Below are 24,164 nucleotides of genomic sequence, written 5' to 3'. Positions count from 1 at the left end.
ATTGCAATAAATCCGTTTTCATGCTTTAACATCAAACTATGTCTGATTTATCACTGGATGTTCTCGCAGATTCATAGGCCTGGCTCATTTTCAAAGCCCTAATTTAAAATGGATTTCAGTTGTTAAATGTCTTATCTTTTGTGGCACCTTTCAGCTGAGACCCCCAGAATGCTTACACCGCCTGACCAAGTTTATCAGGTAATTGCCAACAAGGCTGCATTGCTGAACTGTGCATATTTTGGATCGCCAATACCTCACATTCAATGGTAAGGAGACCATCTGCGATTTATTGCATTGCTGTACATGTATATCTGTAATCTAGCTGATGACTGTAAACTCTGGTATATTGGTATACTGCTTTAGGAAATGTCCTGGGATCATTGTATCCTATTCAGCTTCTGCATAGGTAATCTCCATGTTTACATAGTCAATCAGAACTGGTTAAGATGAATTGTGCAAGAATCCAGATAAGAAAAGAATAAAAGATTCAACATCTGCAAGTCCTATGTAGTTTTGTGATTAATGTGTCTCTCTAAGAGATGCAGATAGATAGAAGAATCACTCTGTCTCGTGTCACATAAGTAACTAAGTCCTTTACCTGCTTGAAGATTATGACAGGATATTCAGTGTTGTGATAGCACCCATCTCGTCGCACATAGTAACAACATGTACTGTCTCACATGTTATGATATGCAGTAGCACACTGTTACTCATCTCATCACACTATCACATACAATAAGAATAGCCACACCCCTCATCACATAAAGGCATATCATTAGCACAGCACAGAAGAAGGTCATTCGGCTTATTCAGTCCATGCTGGCTCTCTAGAGCAATCCAGTCAGACCCATCCCCACTATCCTCATAGCCATATAAGTTTATTTCCCTCAAATGCTCATCTAATTTCCTTTTGAAATTATTGGTTGACTCTGCTTCCACCAGCCGTGTAGGCAGCAAGTTCCAGGTCACTACAAACCACTGTGTAAAAAGGTTCTTCTTCATGCTTGTCCTGTCTTGCCCAAAGCCTGTGTCCCCTAGTCTTTGTACGATCAGCTAATGGGAATAGCTTTTCTTTGTCAACCTTATCCAAGCCTTTCGTAATGTTCTACACATATATCAAATCTCCGCTCAATCTCCTTTGCTCCAAGAACAATATCAGCTTCTCCAACCTCGTCTTGTAGCTAAAATCTCTCATGCTTGGAGCCATTCTGGTAAATCTCCCTCACACCCACTCAAGAACCTGCATATCCTTCCTGAAGAGTGGTGACCAGAACTGGGCATGATGCTCTTTTGGTTGTGGCCAAACCAGAGCTTCATTGAGGTTTGGCATAGATTCCCTGCTTTTGTATTCACAATCTCTATTATAAATACCAAGATCCCAGACACTTTGCTAACTACTCTCTCAGTATATCCTGCCGCCTTCAAAAATCTCTGCACATGAACCCCCCCAGGTCCCTCAGTCCCTGTACACTCTTTAGAACCGTGCCATTTAGTCTATATTGCCTCTCCTTATCCCTTTTGCCAAAATGCATCAGCTCACACCTCTCTGTTTTAAATTCCATTTGCCACTAGTCTGCCTATTCTGCTAGTCTATCTATGTCCTGCTGCAGTTGACTGGTGTTAGCCTCACTTTTTGCCATACCTTCAAGTTTGGTATCATTGACAAATTTTAAAATTTTGTTCTATATTCCAATATCCAAGTATTTTAAATTGACCGAAAAAAGCAATGGTCCTAGTACTGATCTGGAGGAATACCACTGTCTACCATGTTAATATGGCAATCACCTTGTTAAAAAACAATTGCTAGTTAAACAGGTGATGGGCATTGATTGTCAGATCTAAATAGAATAAAAAGATACAACTGGAGCACTTTGTGTGGAAGCTACTTGGAAGTCAGTGGTACTGAGGAGTGGTCTTGAAAATAAACCAGCTTGAACCAAGAGACCAGCCTGGATTAATTCTTCCACCACAACCTCGTATTGTGAATAACATACCATCCTCCAATCTGAAAAATGTCCATTTACCAGCATGTTCTGTTTCCTACCCTTAAGCCAGCTTTTTATCCAAGGTGCCAATGACTTTCCTCTTCCATGACTCTCACTTATGTTAAACTGATCTTTTATGTTGTACTTTGTCAAATTCTTTCTTAAAATCCACATGGACAACATCCACTGCATTCCATTCATCAACTTTCTCTGTTACTACATCAAAAAAATCCAGTCAAGTTAGTCAAGCACGATCTACCTTTTACAAATCTGTGCTGGCTAATCTTAATTAACTCAAACCTTTCCCTGATTATGTTTCTAAAACCTTACCCACCACTGTTGTTAAACTAACCAACCTGCAGTTACTAGCAGTGTTCTTACACCCTTTCTTGAGCAAGAGTGTCACATCTAAAATCCAAAGAAACGCTTAGCCTAATGAAAATAGTTGTCAGTCTGTACTGATCTGAAAGTGGGTGTGAAGCTCTGCTGATGCTCAGTGAGGTTAATGCAGTAGCCAATGTGCTGTTAAGCCATGAAAATGACAAGGCTGCTGATTCAAAGCTCTGTCCTGAGCTAACTGGTGTCACTATAGGTGGCACTTGTGATGTTGCATTTGGATTTTTTGATCTTGGGCGGAGACACCCAATATCACCTGCTGGGAAGGGCATCTTGTGGCAACATTGGATGGGGGTCACCTTGGTGTTGGATGTTTTTGATGGTTGAATAGCCAAGTGACACTTTCTTCATGTGTCAGCTTAGAAAGCAAGAGCGCTTGGGCAGAGTAACTGAGGCACTGCAGCCCCAACAAGTCCTGCCTTCAGAAAGTTGCTAGCTGTGAGAAAAAGAGTTTCAGTTTAGAGTAGCTGCGGCTTAATAAATTGTCAGTTTTTTTTCCATTGGCCGTAGTTTTTCAGCCAATATTAAAATCATAGAATGATACAACACCCATCATGCTTGTGCTAGGTCTTTGAGAGAGCTATCCAATCAGTCCGGTTCGCCTGCTCTTTCCCCACAGCCTAAACATTTTACTCCTTTCCCTTTGCCCTGTGACACAGCTGGTGGCACTCTTGCCTCTGAGTCACAAGTTTCAAGTCCCACTCCAGGACTGCTGAGCACAAAAATCAAGGCTGACACTCCAGTGCAGTACTGAAGGACTGCTGCGTTGTCCCGAGGTGCCATCTCTCGGTTGAGACATTAAGCAGCCTTCATTGCCTGAATCTGTTGATGTAGAAGATCCCGTAGCATAATTTTGAAGAAGAGCAGGGGGTTATGCCTCAATCAACATCACAGAAACAGAGTATCTCGGTGGGGCGGGGTGGGGGTATTTCACTGGACTGGTATTCCAGAGACCCAGGGAAATGCTCTGGGGACCCGGGTTCGAATCCCACTACAGCAGATGGCGGAATTTGATTTCAATTTTAAAAAAATCTGCAATTAAAAGCCTGATGATGACCACGATGGTTGTAAAAACCCATCTGGTTCACTAATGTCCTTTAGGGAAGGAAATCTGCTGTCCTTACCTGGTCTGGACTATGTGTGACTCCAGACCCACAGCAATGTGGTTGACTCTTAAATGCCCTCTGAACAAGGGTAATAAATGCTGGCCTAGCCAGCAACGTCCACACCCCATGAATGAAAAAACAATCAGATCACTGTTTGAGGGAGCTTGCTGTGCTCAAATTACCTGCCACAGTTCCTACATTACAATAGTGATCGCACTTCACAAAAGTACTTCATTGGCTGTAAAACTGTAAAGTGCTATCAGACGTTCAAATGGTCATGAAACGTGCTGCATAAATGCAAGTCTTTCTTTTTCTGCTTTCTTTTGAAAGTTATTGTTGAATCTGCTTCCGTTACTCTTTCAGGCAGTGCATCCCACATTATAGCAACTGCAGTGAAAAAAAAACTCCAGTTCTTTGCCAATTACCCCAAATCTTTGTCCTCTGGTTGAACTTTCTGCCACTGGAAACAATTTCTCCTTATTTACTCCATCAAAACCCTTCGCGATTTTGAACACCTTGTTAAATCTCCCCTTAACATTCTCTGCTCTTGGGAGAACACCACAGCTTCGTTAGTCTCTTACATAACTGAAGTTTATCATCTCTGATGCACTCCTAGTAAATCTCTCCTGCGCCCTCTTGCCATCCTTCTTAAAGAATGGTGCTCAGAATTGGACACAATACACCAGCTGAGGCCGAACTGTTGATTTATAAATGTTTACCATAGCTTTGTTGTTTTTTTATGCTCTATGCCTCTATTTATAAAACGAAGAATCACAAATGCTTTAGAAACAGAGAACCCAACTTGCCTTGCCACCTTCAGAGATTTGTATACAAGAGGTCTCCATCTTCGCCCACCCACTTTAAATTGTGCCATTCAATTTTTATTGCCTCTCCTCATTATTTGTACTGAAGTGTAGTGGCTATAATCCTATCAGTGACCTGAAGATGGCACACAATGATACCAGCAAGAAAGAGCCTATATAGATTCACAAGTGCACTAAAATATGTGTCAGTGGAATTCTGCAGCAGGGTTTGGTATTGGGTTGAAGGGAACTTGCAGTATCTCTTCAGTTTACAAGAAGCTGATGGGGATTTTCAATAGTTTGTTTTTTTGTTGAGCAATATCAGTAAAGGGTCAAGGGTCATAGTGCAGAACACCAGCAAGGTTGGAAGTGGGATGGGAAAAGGTGAGATAAATCCAAGACCAAGTGGGGATGTCAATGTCACATTTAAGAACATAACAAATAGGAGCTGGAGCAGGCCATTAGGCCTTTGAGCCTGTTCAACCATTCAATATGATCATTGTTAATATTAACAACTTGTATGGTGCCTTTAATGTAGTAAAGCCTCCCAGTGGACTTCACAGGAGCATTACAAAGCAAAATTTGATACCAAGCCACATATGGCTAGATTAGATGAGATGGCCAAAAGCTTGGTCAAATAGGCAAGTTTTAAGGAATGTCTTCAAGGAGAACAGAGATGTAGAGATCTCAATTCTACATTCCCGCATTATCCCCAAATCCCTTAATCCCTGAGTATTCAATAATCTATCAGTCTTTTGCTTGAATATACTCAATGACTGAGCAACCACAGCCCTCTGGGGTAGAGAATTCTACAGGTTCATAACCCTTTGAGTGAAGAAACATCTTCTCATCTCACCCCTAAATGGTTTCTAACTAGCTGTAAACTCTCCAACCAGGGAAAACATCATCTCTGTAACTACTCTGTCAAACTCCTTAATAATGTTATTTGGTTGAATGTGATCACCCCTCATTGTACTAAATTCCAGTGAATATAGGCCTAGTCTACTCAACCTCACCTCAGAGAGCAATCCCCTCATCCCAGGAATCAGTCTAAAACCGTTTGGATTGCAGTGGGGAAGAAAGTGTGAAGGAAAATAGAGGCAGCTTTATTTTTAATTACTGTAAACCTAGAAGAGGTGGGAGGGGTGACACCAGATTTAAGAAGATTAGGAGAGACAGTGAAGTAAATCAGTGAGGCCGTACTTACTTGAAGCCAGACAGGGTTGTAAAAATCTGTAGATTGCAGGATGAAGGGAACAGTAATGGAAGTAAGGAATTCCACAGGTCAACTGTCTTGGGAAGAAGGAATCAGAGAGAGAGAGAGATGTATTGATGGATTTTGATCTTACCATGATGCAACTGCAGGGGCAGGAAGAGGCAGTGCCTCGGGTGGTGTAATAGGAGCTCGGTAAGTAGTAGTTACAAATCTGTACTGCTTATCATGTGCAGGAAGATGTCTCTTAGTGATTGTTGTTAAGACTTTGATGTTGAAACTTGAGGCACTGATTAGGATGAGAAAAGTGGATGAAGGGGGATCCATACACGGTCAGCAAGAAAGGTTTTGAGGTTTTCTTTTTAAGTTAGGGAGGGAGATTGCAAGATGTAGCGAAATGGTCAGTGAATTCCAAATGGCAGGAGTGGTGGTAGTCAAACCAATAGTGGATCATTGAGAGTGGGCATTGATAAGCCCCATGTTGAGAAGAGTGTGTGAAGTCATAAGGGAGGAGATGATCCCTGAAGTAGGGCCTTGGGGAGCTTTGAAAGCAAGTACGAGAAGTTTGGAAGAGATTTAATAGAGCTGTTACAGAACAGGAGTAGGTCATTTAGCCCCTCATACACCATTTAGCCTCGGTTCCACTATTCAATGAAATCATGGCCGATCTGTGACCTAACCCCATATGCCTGTCTTTGCCCCATGCCCCCAATAGCTTTGGTTAGCCAAAGTCCTTCCATCTCAGATTTAAAAGTTTCAATTGATCTAGCATTGATGGCTGTTTGAGGAAGAAAGTTCAATATTTCTAGCACTCTTTGCACATAGAAGTGTTTCCTGAAAGACTCTAAATTTTAGGCTATGTTCAAAATTATGAAGAGTTTAAAAAAAGTAGTTAAGAAGAAACTGTTTCCACTGGAAGGAGGTTCAATAACCAGAGATTTATGGTCATTAGTAAAAGAACTGGAGGGGAGATGAGGGGCCGAATTTCCGTCTGGGTATGGAGGCGAATGGCTACACTGATTTTTTTTTTGGAGAAAATCTAATTTTCCTCCACATTCCCAACCTGGCGCCATCTTCCTCTGGCCTTTTTGCAGGTCAGAAATGCCTGGTGTGCAAAATGTACACCCACCCTCACTGAGGTTTTAAATGGGGGATGAAAATCAGATTTCTTCTCATAACACCATTTCCACCTGGCGGTGTGGGGTTTTGGAAGCCCATTAAAAGCATGCCAGGTTTTAGAGTTCATGAAGAAAATGGAAAGCCTGCTAGGGAGTTGGGATCGTTCTGAAAACAAAGTGTAAAATGTTTTGGCACCTTCAAACGTCACTATTAGGTGCTGCATTATAACAGCAATGTTTTTAATACAGTGATTCATTATAGGGACCTGTCCTGCAAAAGTAAGTTAATTGACCAGTATTGTGTAAATGTTCACATGAATTACAGTACTTTTCCAATGGAGAAAGTGCCATAGTATATTAAACAATCTGAACATAAAATGTCCGCTACTGTCACATTTTCATAATTTAATTGGGCTGGCTGATCTGACTTTTTTGTGAAAAAAACCCTGCTTCTGAAGGTTGAAAAGTGGTCTGCACATGCTCCCCATCCATTGATTGACAGGCACTGCTTTGAAATGGAAATGTATATCTGATTTGTCAGTGGACTTGGAAGTTTTCATTTTACAGTGCTTCTATTATGAATGCTTGGCTGTGTTTCCAAACCTTCAGCTCAGCAGATGGTGTTATTGATCCTAGAACTATTGAATCGTTTCCAGTCTATCATAACAGAATTTGTCATTGATGTGGTTTTTTATTTGTTTAGAAACTTAATAGGCACTTAAAAGATTATAACCTTATACCCTTTGGTTTTCTTTTTTGTCCAGTATAATTGATAGTGAGTTTGAATTCGGGGATTTCCTTGATTGTTGGAGATTCAATGTTTCGCCAAATAATTTAAGAATAGTTCCCATTGCTATTGGATGGCTCTTGAGAACTATATATAGTGCATACTAGGTGAGTGGCAATGCAGGATACATGGTCCAGGATTATTCCAATGACGGGTGGGCGGGCTGGGCTGGAGAGGGCGCAGAGCCGATCGCCACCCACGATTGGCTGCGCGCCTCCATTTTATGCTGGCCCACCAATTAAGGCCTGCCCAGTGTAATACGCGAGTGGTAGCGCTCAGCGTTACCTGTGCAGGTGGGGGAGGAGGGAGAATGAAGCCAGTCAGGCACAGAGCTGCTCAGGGAGAATGAATAGATATGAAAATAATTAAAGAATAGATTTAAAAATTTATTCAAACAAGCCCTCTCATGTGACTGTGTCACATGAGTGGTGACATGTTTTTACACTTATGAAAATGAATGAATTTATTTAATAAAAGGCTCAGGAAACCTCATCCCACCCGTGGATGAGGTTTCCTGAAAAATGTGAAGGCCGCTTGGGCTTTTCTCCTGCCCGCCAACCTTAAGTCTGGGCGGGCAGCATTCTTAAGTGCTTTAATTAATTTCTTAATGGCCTTAACAGGCTGTTGACATTTCTGCGGGCACGCAGCCGACTCTGGCATGCGCCCGCCGAATGAAATATCGCGATGGCGTGTGATGTCATCGGGGTGCATACCCGACGTCATCGCGCATCATTTTATGCACCAGCGTTTTGGGCCCGCCCCCACATGCCAACCGAAACATTCTGCCCACGGGAGACATAGAGATAGCGGGGGGGGGGTGGGGGAATGTGAGATGGCATTGGGGGTGAGGGGTAAAGTTTAACAGGCCCTTAGATGACGTTGGGAGCTGGACTGCTGTGTTGTAGAAGTGGGTGGGCCTTCTCACCAGCCACCTTCACATTCGCATCCCTCGCGCACTCCATTGCGGCTTGCAAAATGCACTGTGAACCCTGACCCCTGTGCGAAAAGGCGAAATCCCTCATGGAATCACACGTGGGCTGGGTGTGCATTTTGTGAGCCGCGAAAGTGTGCAGGTCAGGTCAGCGTCCAAGCCCAGGCGGGAAATTCGGCCCGAGAAGTTTGTTTACACAGTGTTGTTATGGTCCAGAATGCACTGTCTGAAAGGGGGTTGGAAGCAGATTTAATAGTAACTTTCAAAAGAGAATTGAGTTTCTAGCTAAAAATGAAATATTTCCAGGACTACAGGAAAAGGGCAGGTGAGGGATATTAATCAGATAGTTTTTTCAGAGTAGCCAGGGCAAGTATGAAAGGATGAAATGGCAGTACAGTAATACTCAATGATGCTAAACTGCTGAGTGAAACAGGAGAGGAATGTTCAGAGAGGCACTGATAAGACAGCAAATCAGAGGATAATAAGAACATTTCGGGAATAGAGGCTGGCATTGAGGGGGATAAATGCACATTGCCGACGGAGTAACTGTGAACTTATCCAACCCCAGGTTCAAGGATGACCAAGGCAGTGTCCTCCATGGTGACTCTTATGTTTTCCATGACAACGGTACTTTGGAAATTGCCTTCTCACAAAAGAATGATAGTGGCACTTACACCTGCATAGCAACCAATCCCCTTGGTGTCATCCAAAACCAAGCCTTCCTCGAGGTCAAAGGTGAGCTCTTTTGTGTCGTCAAATTGTGTTTTCAAGAAAGCTTTATTTTTTTTTCAAGCATGTTGAACATCATGAACATGTTGAATTTTCAGATCCGACAACCATCCTTAAACAACCACGATATCAGTCTGTGCAGACTATGGGCACAGCTGTATTCGAGTGCAAGGTGAAGCATGACCCATCACTTTCTCCAACAATTATTTGGCTGAAAAATAATGAGGAGCTGCCTGATGACAACAGGTACTAAAGATTCCTGGTAGCAAAAAACAAGGGAAGTAATAGGGGCCTTTATTGTGTTTTCGCATCTGACCTGCTCTCAGTGCTATTCCCCAATAGAGAGAGAAAGTGAGTGACATAGACCCAGAGCCCGATGTATTGAGCAGTTGTTGGCCTTTATTGACCAATGGACAATGTGACGAGCCGCAGATGTGAGTGGTGGAAAATGACTTACAATCTCAGCACATGTAAATGTATTTCATCTTTATACATTTATTTAACATCTATCACCGCCCAGAACCAAGGAAGCAAAGCAGTCAACATTTTTTGGATACAGTATGAGTAATTTGAGATGTGAATTGTGGTTTCCAAAGCACCTCACCACTGAGGTGTTTTCTCACCTCAAGTTTGGTTCTGTTGTAGACAAATTGGTAGCGTTTCATTGCTATGATTATTCAACTTTTCTTATCACTGTGTTGTGCCACTACCAGGATGGTGCAAGAGGGGAATTAGATGGAGTTTAGTCTTTTTGCATCAAGCAATCCCTGTGAACCAGTCAAAAAAAAACACTTGCACGCTTTTTGTTTCAGCATTTTACCAACAACTCTACAAAAAAGTTAAAGTTGACATGCTTATGTAGTGCGGATATGAGTATTGAGATCAAATTCCCCGCCACAGTGTCTACAGGTAGACATGATATTTCCACTTGTGGGCGAGGCCAGAATTAGCAGCCAGAAATGTAAGATATTCACTAATAAATTCAATTGGGAATTCAGGAGAATTTTTTTACCCAAATAGTTAAATTGTGGAGCTCTCAACAGCAAGGAATGGCTGAGATGATGAGCATAGATGTATCTAAGGGGAAGCTAGATAAGCACATGAAGGAGAAAGGAGTGGAAAGTTATGTTGATGGGATGAAATTAAGTGAGGTGGGAGAGGCTCATGTGGAGTTTAAACCCCAGTAGTGAGCTGTTGGTAAAGTGTGGTGCTTGAACTTCCAGGTGTAGGCATGAGCCCTTGTGCTATTTTAACAGTCAGCATTCTTTGGAATGAATTTGACAGGCTGGCAATGGGTAAACACATTCTCTAAGATAGCCTACCGATCTTGGGGTGGGAAATCCTGTGTAACCTGATCCCAGTTATCATGTCTTTGAGACTTCAGCTCATCTCCAGGAGTTCATTTTAGATGCAAACTGGGAGATAGGGAAAACAAAAATCTCTTCACCCTCAACATATTTGAAAATGGGCACTTAAGTTGAACAAAGTGCTGCAAATCTGAATCAAAAACAGAAACTTCTGGAAGCGGTCAGCAGCTGAGGCAACTTCTAGGATGAAAATGGTCAAGTTAGTAACAAAACCATGGTCCCAATTTCAGGCTCCAGGCATCTGATGATATCTTGACTATTCTGGAAGTATCTGAGGAGGACCAAGGATCCTACACGTGTGTAGTGAATACGACCTTGGACACAAACTCTGCAACGGCTGATCTTACTGTCCTAGGTAATATGGCTTTGTTTTGTTCTCCTCCTCTCCCCTCGTGTCTCCAGTCTGCAAAGCACATATGGTTCTAAGAGGGTTGAGGTGCTTTGTGTTATTATGTATGAGTAAATGCCTTGTTATGCCAGCATTGCTTCAAAAGCAGACTGGAGAAGATTGTCCGGAAGACATTGCTGAGGTGATGCTTTGCGTAACAGGGGAGCATATTGGGAATTTTGGCTCTCCCTGCTGGCTGGGGACAACATGTAATAAGGCAACACAAATCCAGAAGGTACCAAGGTCAATGGCAGTCCCTGAACTGTACAAAGTTATATGATCCCAATTAGGGGCAGTGCCCTCAGTGTCCCGATCCCAGGGTGGTGAATACCAGCCAGGCCTCCTCCTCCTGCTCACCATGACGTGATCTCCCCATCCCTATTATGTTGGACAGTGCAAAGAGGTGGCTGTCAGGAGAGACCAGGCTCAAGCTTGACTGAGTTTCATTCCATGATTCAATATCCAGCCTCACAAATGTGGAATTAGACATTGGGCAAGGTACCAGAGGGGCCCATGGAATGGAGTGGCAGCAAGAACTTCCAGAACTCACGGGTTAGACAAGGCAGGAAATAAACTCTGAGGTAAAAGCAAAATACTGCAGACGCTGGAAATCTGAAGCAAAAACAGAAAATGCTGGAAAAGCTCAGCAGGCCAAACAGCATCTGCGGAGAGAAAAAAAGCAGTTAACATTTCGAGTCCGTATGACTCTTCAGAGCCATACAGACTTGAAACGTTAACTCTGTTTTTTTGTCTCCACTGATGCTTTTAGGCCTACTGAGTTTTTCCAGCATTTTCTGTTTTGTAATAAACTGAGGCCTGGGTTAGATGGGGCAGGAGACACTCATTAGGCTGCGAGATACTGGTTAGGCTGTGAGACACTGCTTACACAGGGCAGATGGGTCATGGAGCACCTGTACAGTCAGTCCTTGCCCTGAGAATGAGCTTTCAAGTAATCACCTCCAGAAGAGAAGAACAGTGAAACTGAAGCTAAGTGGCAGGACCTTTTTTTTCATTTGTTCATGGGATGAGTGCGTCGATGGCTAAACACTGGCCAGCGTTTATTGCCCATCCCTCATTACCCTTGAGAAGGTGGTGGTGAGCTGCCTTCTTGAACCTCTGCAGTCCCTGTGGTGTAGGTACACACACAGTGCTGTTAGGGAGGGAGTTCCAGGATTTTGACTCAGCGACTATGAAGGAACAGCGATATATTTCCAAGTCAGGTTGATCAGTGGCTTGGAGGGGAACTTCAGATGGTGGCAATAATGGCTGAATTATAATTCTAGCCTGAAGATAATTCCCTTCATGGTCCACAGAATATATACAAGTCGTCACGTTCTCTATATTTAGCAAGTAGCATCCGTTATAAGACCACAGAGCAGAGACATAGGGCACAAAATACTTTCAACTGACACATCCAGGTTTGTTTTGCTTTTGAGTTCACATATGAAGTTTTAATTGATAGACCATTTACATGACAGTAAAGGCAATGACTGGCTTTGGATGTGGAGGGCGTGGGTGAGTGATTTGTGAGGTCCAGTTGTCTTGTTCTTGGTAAGCAAATGAAGTATCTGAGCCTGAGCTTTGAGCTTTTTTTTAAACTGATCACATCTTTTTTTAACTTCTTCTCATTTTCAGGGTTTTAACCTAAACTTGGAGAGGACTGTTGTACGGGGTTAATACTTCTCTTCCCCCCCACACCGCTCAAAAAAATCAGAAAAAGTAATCCCAAAGGAATTAAGTACATTGCAATCATTCTCAACTCTGGTCATTTATAACATAAAGCATTAAAAAAAAATCTTTTAAAATGACCAACCTCAACTAATATTTCTGAAGAACAATTGTTCTTTATTCAGTATTCTTTCTTTTCCCTTTCAATGACCACCTCTAGCAAGAGAGAGAATCTAGCCACCTCCCCTTGACATTCAATGGCATTAACATTACTAAGCTATCAGCGTCCTAGTGGTTGCCATTGACCAGAAACTGAACTGGACTAGCCATATAAATACTGTGGCTATAAGAGCAGGTCAGAGGCTGGGAATTCTGCGACAAATAACTCACTCCCTGACTCCCCAAAGTCTGTCATTGCCCATCCCTAATTGCCCTTGATAAGGTGGTGACGATCTGTCTTCTTGAACCGCTGCCGTCTGTCTGGTGTGGGTACACCCACCGTGCTGTTTCGTTTTCTTTGGCAGTGTGAATGTAAATCTACACCCTGCCAGAAAAGCACTGCAATGCCAGAGGCCCAATCTTTGGAGAAGATGTCCTGACCAATCTTTGTAGCTCAGCCAACACCATTTAAAAAAGTGAATAGACTGGACGTTCATCTTATCGTTCATTTGTAGTGTTTTGATGTGTGCAATATGCCAGTGATCCTTGCCTACATGGGAACAATCACAGTACCTCAATGCAAGGCACTGTGTGGAAATCATGGTGATCTTTCTGAGAGATATAATAAGCTGCTGTGTAATTTCTTACAAGTTATTTTGTTAATATGCATAACTGGCTGAAAAATGTGACTGCTTTAACTTGTATTAGCTACAACTAAACCCTAACCTTGCTCTTTATTTCCAGCCCGTTCCTCAACTCCAGCTAGCCCTGACGGTAAACTAACAAGTGTTTGTCTGATTGCACTTCATTCTTCCATTTGTTTTGACTTGGCTCTCGTATCTTCATTTCCAGCAGTGACGTAGCATGTTCACCAGCTTCATTTTTCTATCCACTGTCTGCCTGAGGCAAAGCATTGTGGAATGTGATGCTTACACAGCTCCACACTGCTCCTTTATATGTAGCATTAACTCACAATTTCACAAACAACATTTGGTGTACCTTGTGCCTATTTCTTTGGGGATTTTCTTTTAGTAAAGGTAGATATGTTTACGTAGATCTGTGTGAATTGTAGATTGATTTGTATTGGTGCTTCCGTCACCTTCCGGGTGATTCTGTGTCTTCACAAACTGTGGAACTTCCATCACCAGAATTGGTGAAGGTCGTGTGGGAGACATTGGCATCTTGTCTGTTTTGTGGTCACTCAACAAAGGTTACTTTGCGAATGATTCTGTCTTCATTCCTACAGCAATGGCTTTGCTGCACCTTGTGTGAGAATCTGGAGGTGCCCAATCTGTCTGCCAATGAAGTCCCCTCCGTTCTGGCTGGTGAAGGAGGTTCCACTGCGTGATTCATCTCCACTGATAGCTGTGAGGAAAGCAGTTCCCTTCCCAAACCACCACCATGTCCAATCTTCCAGATGCTGCTGGGCCTGCTGTATGTTTCCAGCCTTTCAGGCTTTACTGACTTGTTGAGATGAATTCTGTATTTTTGGTGCACGCAATCTTTAAAGTCACACTTGGGATTTTGCATGCAATGGGAGTAATATCTAGTGTGACTGTTAAACCTTGCACCATAGAAAGTTTAAACACTTGGGCAAATGAATTCCTCATTATTGGAAATGTACAACAGCAGTGTCAGAACCCAGGAGTATCTGTAACAATCCACCTTATCTATAAGGAGTGTAAGAGTGTCTTAAGTGTGAGTCTGGAGTGGGTGATGGTACTGTGTGTGTCTCGAATATGAATGTGTCTGCTGAGAGTATTTGACACATGTGTGCAGGTCTGCAGTGTATGTGCATGTTTCAGCTGTGTGTGCATGTGTGTTCTGGAGTGCGTGTGCATGCCTGGGGTGTGCGAGTGCGTGTGCGTGCCTTGGAATTTGTCTAACCCGAGCACCGCGAGTATGCGAGTGTTTCCTAGGTTCATAGGGCATGAAAAATGCTGATTGGCTCCAATCTTGCAGTCACAAAAATACAACTAATTGAAAAACATTCAAACTTTTGGAACATGTTGTCTATTTGTCTATTCCAGTTGTGTTTTTTCATCCTTGAGCCATAACGTAGAAGATCCTCTAGTTTAATGTTATGATTCCACAGCTTTAAGATGGGTCTGATCTCTCTACATGGTGCTGTTGTGAAACATAGTTTACATTACATGGTGTGGAGTTCTATATTAAGCAATTTTGAAACCCTTACTGCAACTGCATGCACGCGGGCTTCCACTGCTAAACTATTTATTTTATCATTAGCCTCCGACTGCAGATAGGTGAATTGCGAATGTTGGCCGCCAAAGGAGCTTTTGTGCAAGTAAATGCTCTCTGCAACTTGAGAAAATTACTAATTATAAGGAGGATGCCCAATGCTGTCGCACTAACTCTCTGGTCAGCTTTAGCTCAGTGGTATAAAACTCACCTCTGAGTCAGCAGGTTGTGGATTCAGGTCTCACTCCAGAGACTTGAGCAGATCTTCTAGGCTAACCCTCCATTTCAGTACTGAGTGGGTATTGCACTGTCGGAGGTGGATGAGACATTAAATACAGGCTCAGTCTGCCCTCTCGCATGGACATAAAAGATCCCAAAGCACTACTCAAAAGAAAATTAGAGACATTCTCCCCAGTGTCCTGACAATATTTATCCCTCAAGCAACACCACTAAAATAGATTATGTGATCATTATCACATTGCTGCTTGTGGGACCTTACTGTGTGCAAATTGGCTGCCAAATTTTCTACAATATAACCGTGATTACGCTTCATTAAGCAATTTGTAGAAAGGCTGGGGCTATTTGGATTAATCCCAAAACATTAAGGGAGACAAGGGAGGAGGCTTGTGAGGACATTATTTTTGTTGAATAACTGAACATTGGCGAGATACCAGGAAATTCAAAACAAGTTGCCTGTATTTAAAATGGATGACAAACCAAACACAGGCAAGTACAGGTCTGTTAGCCTTCCTTCCATTCTGTGTAAATGTTAGAATTGGTTATTGGAAATACTATATGTACCATGTTTACCTAGTTAGCAATGGATAGCATAGATTCAAAGAGGACAATCTTGCCTGAACAAAGGCCTTGAACTCTTTAAGGCTGTGACAGCCCAAGAGGATTGTGGGAGGCCCTGCCACATGGTATGTCTCACTTCCAAAAGGCTTATGGTAAAGTTCAACACAAAAGGTTGTTAATTAAACGGGTAGCTCTGGGAGGTTCAGCCTGAACCCTGGTTGAAGGGTAGGAAGCAACATGTACTCATAGAGGAGTTATGTCTTAAGCCCTTTTTATTAAACCTAGAGAAACTTTGAAGATTCTCACTGCAGAAACATACAGGACAAGTGGATATCATTCAGCCCATCGTACCTGCACTAGGGCTTTTGCTGGAGCTGTTCAATCACTCCCTCTGCTCTTTCCCCATAGACATGAAATGTTTTCCTTTTTAGTGACATATCCAATTTCCTTTTGAAAGTCATGATTGAATCTGCTTTCTCCTCCCTTTCCGGCAATGCACCCCAGCCTATAACAACCTGCTGCACAAGGAGAATTTTCCCTCACCTCCTCTCTGCCTCACATGTTCCCTAAATCTGTGTCCTGTGGTTATCGGCCCTCTTGCCATTGGAAACAGTTTCTATTGATTTACTGTATCAAAACTCGTCTTAATTTTGAACACCTTTATTTCACCCTCTCTGCTCTAAGGAGAACAATCCCAGCTTCTCTGATCTATCCACCTAACTGATGACCCTCATTTGTGGTACCATTAATTAAACCTCATCTGCACTCAACCTGAGCCCTTGACATCCTCACTAGTAACTAGCATTAAAAAAAAGTAAGACCAAATTGCATTTTGAAACTGGACTCTGGCAGGCTCAAACTAGTAGAAGTCACAAGGAGCAGATGTTGGATAGTTTATTTCCACTCAAAGAGTGATCAATAAATGGATTGGACATTGAGCTAGCTTAGTGAAGGCAAAAACACTGTAATCGTTCAAATTCGTTGGTCCTATCGGGACCTCTCGGATATCTCTGGAGGACTGAGGAGGTAAGTCAGTCCTGTTCCTCAATCTCTACTTCTGTACATTTTGTCATTTCTGCCAATTTTAAACTTGGACACCGAAAAACAGAACAGCTTGGCGTGTCAGTCAAGTTGGCATGGGCAGTATGAGGAGCTTTTAGTGACAATTGACCCAATAGCTTTCACTATGGAGTGCAATGGGGTGCAATGTAAGCAGGTCATTTTAGCCTCCCCAAGGATTTGCATGTTGCTCTTCTGCTGAAGCCTCGATGGCTGCTGCTGAGCCATCAACTTGCTGGGAACTTAAGAGGCCCATGTGCATGCAGCCACGCCACCCATCATTCAGTGCACATCCGCCTGGCTTCTGATTTGTGACAGGGCTTCAAGGATTTGTCTCCGTTAAGGCCCGCCTGGTTTTAATTGAGTGTTTTTATCCCATAGATCATCCTGATCCACCTTCAGACCTGGAATTAACCAATCCTCAAGACAGGAGCGTGCAGCTGTCATGGATACCAGGAGAAGATAATAACAGTCCCATTATAAGTACGCTTTGGAAAGGTTTTACTGGCCCTCAAATTCTGATGAGCCTCCAGCTATACCCCAGACTGTTTCCCGTTTCACCTTTCACTTCCAGTTCAATCATGGATGATCTGTACCTCAACTCTATTAGGCATCTTTGCTTTATCTTCAATACTCTTACCTACTGGTCTCAATATTGAATGCTTTAGTTGAGCCCTAGCATTCACAGCCTTTTGGTGGGGATAGTGCCAGATTTCCATTAGCCCTTGTGTGGAGAAAGTGCTTCTTGACATCATCCCTGAACGGCCTGGCTCTAATTTTGAGGTTATGACCCCTTATTCTTCACACTCCACGAAAAGAATTGGTTTCTCTCTCTCCACCCTCATCTACTCCATTTATCATTTTAAACTCCTCAATTAAATCAGCCCTCAATCTTCTACACTTCAAGGGATTACATTTATGCAGGCTTATGTGTTCCATTGCTCTGCCAGGGTATGCTGTCATTCCTATCTTACACTGGGGTCCTTGGGGTAGGTGAGGTAAGATGTGGGGAAATAAAGTTTTGATAGTGTGGATGCAGACAGAATGTTTCCACATATGGGGAAGAGCAGAACTAGAGGCCATCATTATAAGGTGGTCGCCAGGAAACCCAATAGGGAATTCAGAAGAAATATCTTCACCCAGAGCGTGGAGAGAATGGTTGAAGTCAATGGCATAGATATATTTAAGGGGAAGCTAGATAAGCAGATGAGGGATAAGGGAATAGAGGCTTAAAATGATAGTTTTGTACGAGGAAAGATAGGAAGAGGCTCGAGTGGAGCATAAACATGGGTATGGACTGGTTGGGCTGAATGGCGTCTCTCTCTGCTATGTATCCTATGTAATTGTATATAATCCTATATAGGACAGGTTCCCAGTCCCAGACTTCACTGCCATTTACATTCAGTTATAAGGTCGAGGAGAAGTTGGCCACTTTCCCTGCTAGGTCTGGGGGAGAGAAGCCTGTGACAAAACCTGGCTGGGCTGGTGATATGAACATAGGACATTTGGAGGATGTGTCTAAATTGGCCAACTGTACATCCAGTTCAAGTGGAGCTGGCTGTACTTGCCTAGGGGGATTGGTAACATGGGTGAGCCATGTTATTCCGGGAAGCTAAACCCTTTGGTAGGGATTTGAGGAATGCTTCTGAAATGTTTATTGAGCACTGAGTGGCCTGCAGCAAGAACAAGACCATCCCCTTGTGTGATTGATGTTGTTTTCCTCCCAGAGTTCATCGTTGAGTACGAAGAGGATCAATTTGAGCCTGGATTGTGGCACCATTTAGCTGATGTCGGGGGAACACGAACTACGGTGCAGCTGAAGCTTTCCCCCTTTGTCAACTACAGCTTCCGAGTTATTGCTGTCAATCAAATCGGCAGGAGTGAGCCAAGCTTGCCGTCTGAGCGCTACTTCACACAGCCAGCTGGTAAGACAGCATCTAAGCAGCAACTATGCTTTAAAACAGTCATAGCTGTAAAGGAAAGCAGTAGTTTGGAGTTGAAGGTTCTTATCCCCCACCTTGGGCTCAATACAAGTAAAAGGATTTTCCATCCCCTGATTCCTGTCTCATTTCTGCACTCCCAACTCTCGGGTTCTCTGTCACTCCCTTGCCTCACTCTCTGTTTCTCCCCAGTGATCCCATGTTCATGACTCCTCTCAACTTTCCTCCATTATTCCTCCAGGGCAGTACGTATTCCCTGTTGCATGACCTTCCTCTTTCCTCCATCCTCGCTCTGTTGAAGTCGAGGTTCATGGTGCCAACCCGTTCTTAGCTCAGGGCCTCCGCATTGTGCATCGGGGCAATGATGGGTTCATGGAGCTGTGACTTAATGTTGGCTGCCCTTGGAAGATGGGGATCTGAACCTGCTCCATGGGATCATCTAATTAGCATCTTGGAGTTGGAATGGAGCACTGGGAGAGACTGAGGGGTGGGGATTCCCCACACCAGCAGCTTGGGCTTTTGGAGAGACTGTTCTTTAATTGTAGGGTAGGAGGGGAAGTGGTGTCACCGAACACCTACAGCAGTGGACTGAACTTTCAAGGCCAAAGCCAGTCTGTGCTGTGTAAGCTGGCAGCCCCCAACAGGGAAAACAATATAACTGAAGCCTAGGGCCCTCCCTTGCACGGCCTCTTTGTGACTGATGCTGAGCAAATAGAATGCTTCTCAGGATCTTGCTCTGTTACAAAGTGCACGACATGTTTACGTTAGAAATGGCACCTCAATAAATCATAGTGCCCCCCTGACTGCACAGATCTGTAGAGTGACTTTACAAGTGGTTATACACTGGGGGAGCATTTAGCATATTTGGGTGATGGAACGATCGCAGGTCACAAGTGAGCCACCCTCTCGAGCCACTATGGCCTCTGTATCCAGGATGCTCCCAGTAGGGAGTTATGGGATTTTTGACCCAGCGACAGTGAATGAACGGTGATATGGTACCAAGTCAGGGTGGCGTGTGGCTTGGAGGGGACCTTGCAGCTGGTGGTATTCCCATGCATCTGCTGCTCTTGCCCGTCTAGGTGGTGGATGTCACTGGTTTGTGAGATGTTACCGATCTCGGATTCTCCTGACACCCATGTTCCTGCCAACGTGGCAGACTGGGCAATGCCACATCACAGTTGTCAGATTCATGCAGATCATTGGGTGCCTTTTACAGCTAGCTTCTGTCATTCCGTGTTCCCCTAGGCAGATCAAGGGACCTACTGTGTGTTACAATTTTAGACACTGGTTAACTTTCCCGTTCTAGCACACTGCAAGATTAGGATGTTTTGTTTTTAAGGAGCTACAGCAAAGACCACACCCCACTGCCAGCACCCAGTGGTTAGCTGAGCTTTACCCAGTAAGCCAAATTGCAGATTCTATGCACAGTCTGTGCAGATTGAGCTGCCCTCAGCTGTTAGGGCTGTACGACTGAACTGAGTGGCCCAATCAGGAAAGGAGGGGGAAATTGGCCAGGATTCACACTCCAGATCACTTTTTAGTGACTGCTGCTCACAGTGGGCGTTGGGTGAGGACACTATGATAGACTGTCTGCTCAGCTGCAGTAGATCCATATCATTCTGCTCTCTTTGGTGGACGGAGCCGATAGACATTTGCTACCTTGGCTTGTAGAAAAACACTGGCCCTCACCTCACTGTACAAGAGGACAACATGAAGCCAATGGTTACTGGCCTTCCCTGACATGTGCATGCAAGTAAATTCAGCAATCCTGTCAGACAGCAGTTGTGTAAATAAAATGGTGCTTTCTCTATATTTGCCTTTGTGCTAAACAGTAACTCTGGTTCTTGTAGCCCCTGATGAAAATCCCTTAGGAGTTCAAGGAATGGGAACTGAGCCCAACAATCTGGTGATAACCTGGGAGGTATGCAAACTATCTGTGCCTGTGTCTGCCTGTGTCTGCGCGTGTTTGCGCATGTGCGCATTAGGGGTGTTAGCATGTGTGTGTGGTTTAATCAATGTTAATGCTCCTGGAAGGGCACACAGAATTTGTTCCAGTGACTAATTCCCCACATATTTCATACACATATTACCTGTGAGAATCTGTGAATTTCTGATATGTTGAGGTGAAACAGTTTATCTGGAGGTTTTGAATCAGCTCTATAAAAGCTGCTTTAAAAGTTGAGGGATTGATTGATCCAGCGAGTTGGACACTGACTATTCACCTCTGGGAGCCTTCAGACTGAAATTGATAAGTTCAATGTCTCCTGCAGCACAAACCTGGTCTAGGTTGACATTGAAGAAGCAGGCTAACTCGAGGCCACAGTATGGCTGCTGAGCGATTGGAAGATGTCAGACTATCTAGTTGGGGGTCCTTCTCTCCTAAGCCTGAGGCACGTTGTTGGGACACAGGATAGAATGCTGTACTCCACATCTAACTGCCCTACATAGTCTGGGAGGGCTTGATTATAATATTAACATGTCTCGCTTTGTCAAATACAAAGATTATGAAAGGAAATGTAAATACATTGTAGATACTGTAATGCTCAACTTTTATGCTTCGGAGGTGCTCAGTGACACTATTTTTATTGTTGAAATGATGAAACTGTGAACTTGGCTAACTTAATTTCTTCCTTGGGATACAGTTAAGTATCCTTTCTTTCTGCTGCCGGCATTCCCGAGGTTCTGAGCCCTCCTCTTTTGAAGATCCCCAGGCATGATCCCACAGGCATCAGCAGCCCACCCTACCAACCCCCAACAGTAACTTGCCCAACAGTCAATTAGACATGGGTAAGGCCAGGCAGCAAATGCCTGTGCACTGTCCTAACATTATGGAGGGATTGTGCCAACCTTCATTTTTTTTTTCCCCCATGAAACTCACCCACGCTACAACAGAAGTCAGCGGCTTAGAATCAGGAACACTGGCTAATTTTCCCCTCCCTAGACAGGACCATAAGATCAACTGTAGCCCTCCAGTTGCTATATTAGAAACTTGGAACCGGTCTGGCCTGTGAGACTTGCAGCAGGCAGTGCTGTACATGCTACACTAGGCGGCGCTGTGCGCGCAGCACCTGACCCCTCTGACCCCGGATTAATGCGATATAGCTACCTACCTTTTGTACAAGGTGATTTTCGCACCACCCAGAAATGGGTCTCACTCGAAGGGACTTGGTGAATCAGCATTGACCACATGATCCAGTAACCTGCTGCACAGTCCCCAGTTGAGTCGGGCAAGAATCATTCCCTGATGTCGAACCTACTTCTGTCTTTATATGACTGGACATTTGCTGTGTTTTTTCTTTTAGCCTTTGAAAGGTGTCCAGTCCAATGGGCCAGGCCTGACGTACAAAGTCAGCTGGAGACAGAAAGTTGGTGACGATGAGTGGACGTCAGTGATGGTTGCCAATGTTTCAAAGTATATCGTCTCGGGCACGCCGGAGTTTTCTCCGTATGAGTTGAAAGTGCAGGCGTTTAATAGCCTTGGAGCTGCCTCAGAGCCTGAAGTTGTAACTGGATACTCTGGCGAGGATTGTAAGTAACTGCGGCCTTCATTCACGTTGGTCTAATTGTTTTGTCGTCTAATTTTAATGACCAATTATTCTCAGCAACCCTTAGCCCGACTGGGTGGAGCTGACTTCAGATATCACAAAAGCAAATTCACATCTTGAAACGGTGTTCGAACAGGTGAGAGCAGACTGCTCCACAAGAGCTCAAGAGATAGGAACAGGAGTAGATCAGATCACCTGTCGGGTCTCTTCTGTCATTCGATACAATCATGGTTGATCTTGGACTTCAACTCCACTTTCTCACCCGCTCCCTGTATCCCTCAAGCCCCTGAGAGACTTAAAAATCTGTCTATCTCGGCCTTAAATATATTCAACGATGGGACATCCACAACCCGGACTTTAGTGACCTTGTGGGCAGAAGCTGTATCCAGTGCTGTCATGCAGAGTGGAAAGTCTCTGGCTGGATTCTCGGTTCACGTTGAGTTGCCTGCTCTTGGCAGAAATAGTGCTTCCAGAGCTAAATTTTACCTCAGTGCCCTTGGGCACTGGAGGAGGAATATCTGGAAGGGTTTCCTGCTCCTGACCACTATCCATCCCACTGCTGGAAAGGGCATGCCTGTGGGATGTTAGCTTAGACACAGGGTTGGGCTAGGCTAAGAGGAATTATCCTGTTGCCCAGAAGTACACATGAGCAATGAAACTTTTCCAAGGTATAGAAAGACAATGGACACCTACTAAAAGTTAACTGCATTGGGAATGGATGGGAGAGGAGATCTTTCCATAAACTGGAACCTTGCACATTCCAGCAGCTGAACTCCCAGCCCCACTGCTGTCTGTTGTGATTCATGAAAGGGTAGGAGAGAAGATATATTAAAATGAGAGAAGAAAGCGGTTTGATGCAGCACAGTTCTTTGAACAGGGTCAGGAACTGTCAAGAACATACTGTATTTTTTTTTATTTGTTCATGGGATGTGGGCATCGCTGGCTAGGCCAGCATTTATTCCAAATTGCCCTTGCTCAGAGTCAACCACATTGCTGAGGGTCTGGATGGCAGATTTGGCCTTCCATGTTTTTACAACAATGATCATTAGACTCCTAATTCCAAGCTTTTGTTGAATTCAAATTCCACCATTTGCCGTGGCGGGATTCGAACCCAGGTCCCCAGAGCATTACCCTGAGCCAGCCTCTGGATTACTAGTCCTGCACTTGTGTTAGACATGGTTGCCTTCAGCTTGGTGGGTTCTTTCCAACAGTGATTAGCGATTGACACCAATATCAAAGAAAAATTAATCCAAACAAAGGCAATAAACTTGACACCTCCCACCCTCATTTCTTCACAGTCAGTACCAAAGGGACATTTTTTGGCCTGTTCTACCTATAGCCTATTGTAATTATAGGAATGCTGTGATTTAATTCATATGACCACTTATTTCCTGACTTATTATTAAATCATAGAAAGTTTACAGCACAGAAAGAGGCCACTCGGCCCATCATGTCTGCGCTGGCTGAAAAATGAGCCAGCCAGCCTAATCCTATCTTCCAGTATTTGGTCCATAGCCCTGCAGGTTATGGCACTTGAGGTGCATATCCAGACACCTCTTAAGTGGGTTGAGGGTTTCTGCCTCTATTACCCTTTCAGACAGAGAGTTTCAGACCCCCACAAACCCACTGGGTGAAAAATATTTTCCCCATCTCCCCTCTAATCTTTCTATAAATCGTTTTAAATCTATGACCCCTAGTCACTGATCTTTGCTAAGGTAAATAGGCCCTTCCCATCCATTCTATCCAGGTCCCTCACAATCTTGTACATCTCAATCAAATCTCCCCTCAGTCTCTTCTGTTCCAAGGAGAACAATCCCAGCCTATCCAATCTTTTCTCTTGGCTGCAATTTTCCTGTCCTCGCGATGTCCTTGTAAATCCTACTGTATCCTCGCTAATGCAATTACATCCCCTCTGTAATGAGGTGACCAGAACTGCACACAGTTCTCAAGCTGTGGCCTAACTAATGTTTTAC

General features: G+C 43.8%; 1 protein-coding gene across 5 annotated transcripts in view; it reads left to right on the top strand.

The window, feature by feature from the left end:
* Nucleotides 1-24,164, top strand: part of nrcama (neuronal cell adhesion molecule a) — a 427,797-nt gene that overhangs the window by 349,611 nt on the left and 54,022 nt on the right. For 3 of the 5 annotated variants that reach the window (XM_078568477.1, XM_078568478.1, XM_078568476.1), the window contains exons 15-22: nucleotides 155-266; nucleotides 8,908-9,074; nucleotides 9,167-9,314; nucleotides 10,666-10,790; nucleotides 17,088-17,189; nucleotides 18,434-18,631; nucleotides 20,497-20,567; nucleotides 21,949-22,174. In XM_078568477.1, the coding sequence (XP_078424603.1) occupies nucleotides 155-266; nucleotides 8,908-9,074; nucleotides 9,167-9,314; nucleotides 10,666-10,790; nucleotides 17,088-17,189; nucleotides 18,434-18,631; nucleotides 20,497-20,567; nucleotides 21,949-22,174 (1,149 nt within the window). Of the gene's footprint in view, nucleotides 1-154; nucleotides 267-8,907; nucleotides 9,075-9,166; nucleotides 9,315-10,665; nucleotides 10,791-13,394; nucleotides 13,425-17,087; nucleotides 17,190-18,433; nucleotides 18,632-20,496; nucleotides 20,568-21,948; nucleotides 22,175-24,164 lie in introns of all 5 variants that reach the window. The other 2 variants (XM_078568475.1, XM_078568474.1) reach the window with 1 other exon arrangement.

This window comes from Cetorhinus maximus, chromosome 22, assembly GCF_964194155.1.
Source record: "Cetorhinus maximus chromosome 22, sCetMax3.hap1.1, whole genome shotgun sequence".
Taxonomy (NCBI): domain Eukaryota; kingdom Metazoa; phylum Chordata; class Chondrichthyes; order Lamniformes; family Cetorhinidae; genus Cetorhinus; species Cetorhinus maximus.
This window is presented reverse-complemented; position numbering and strand designations above follow the sequence as displayed.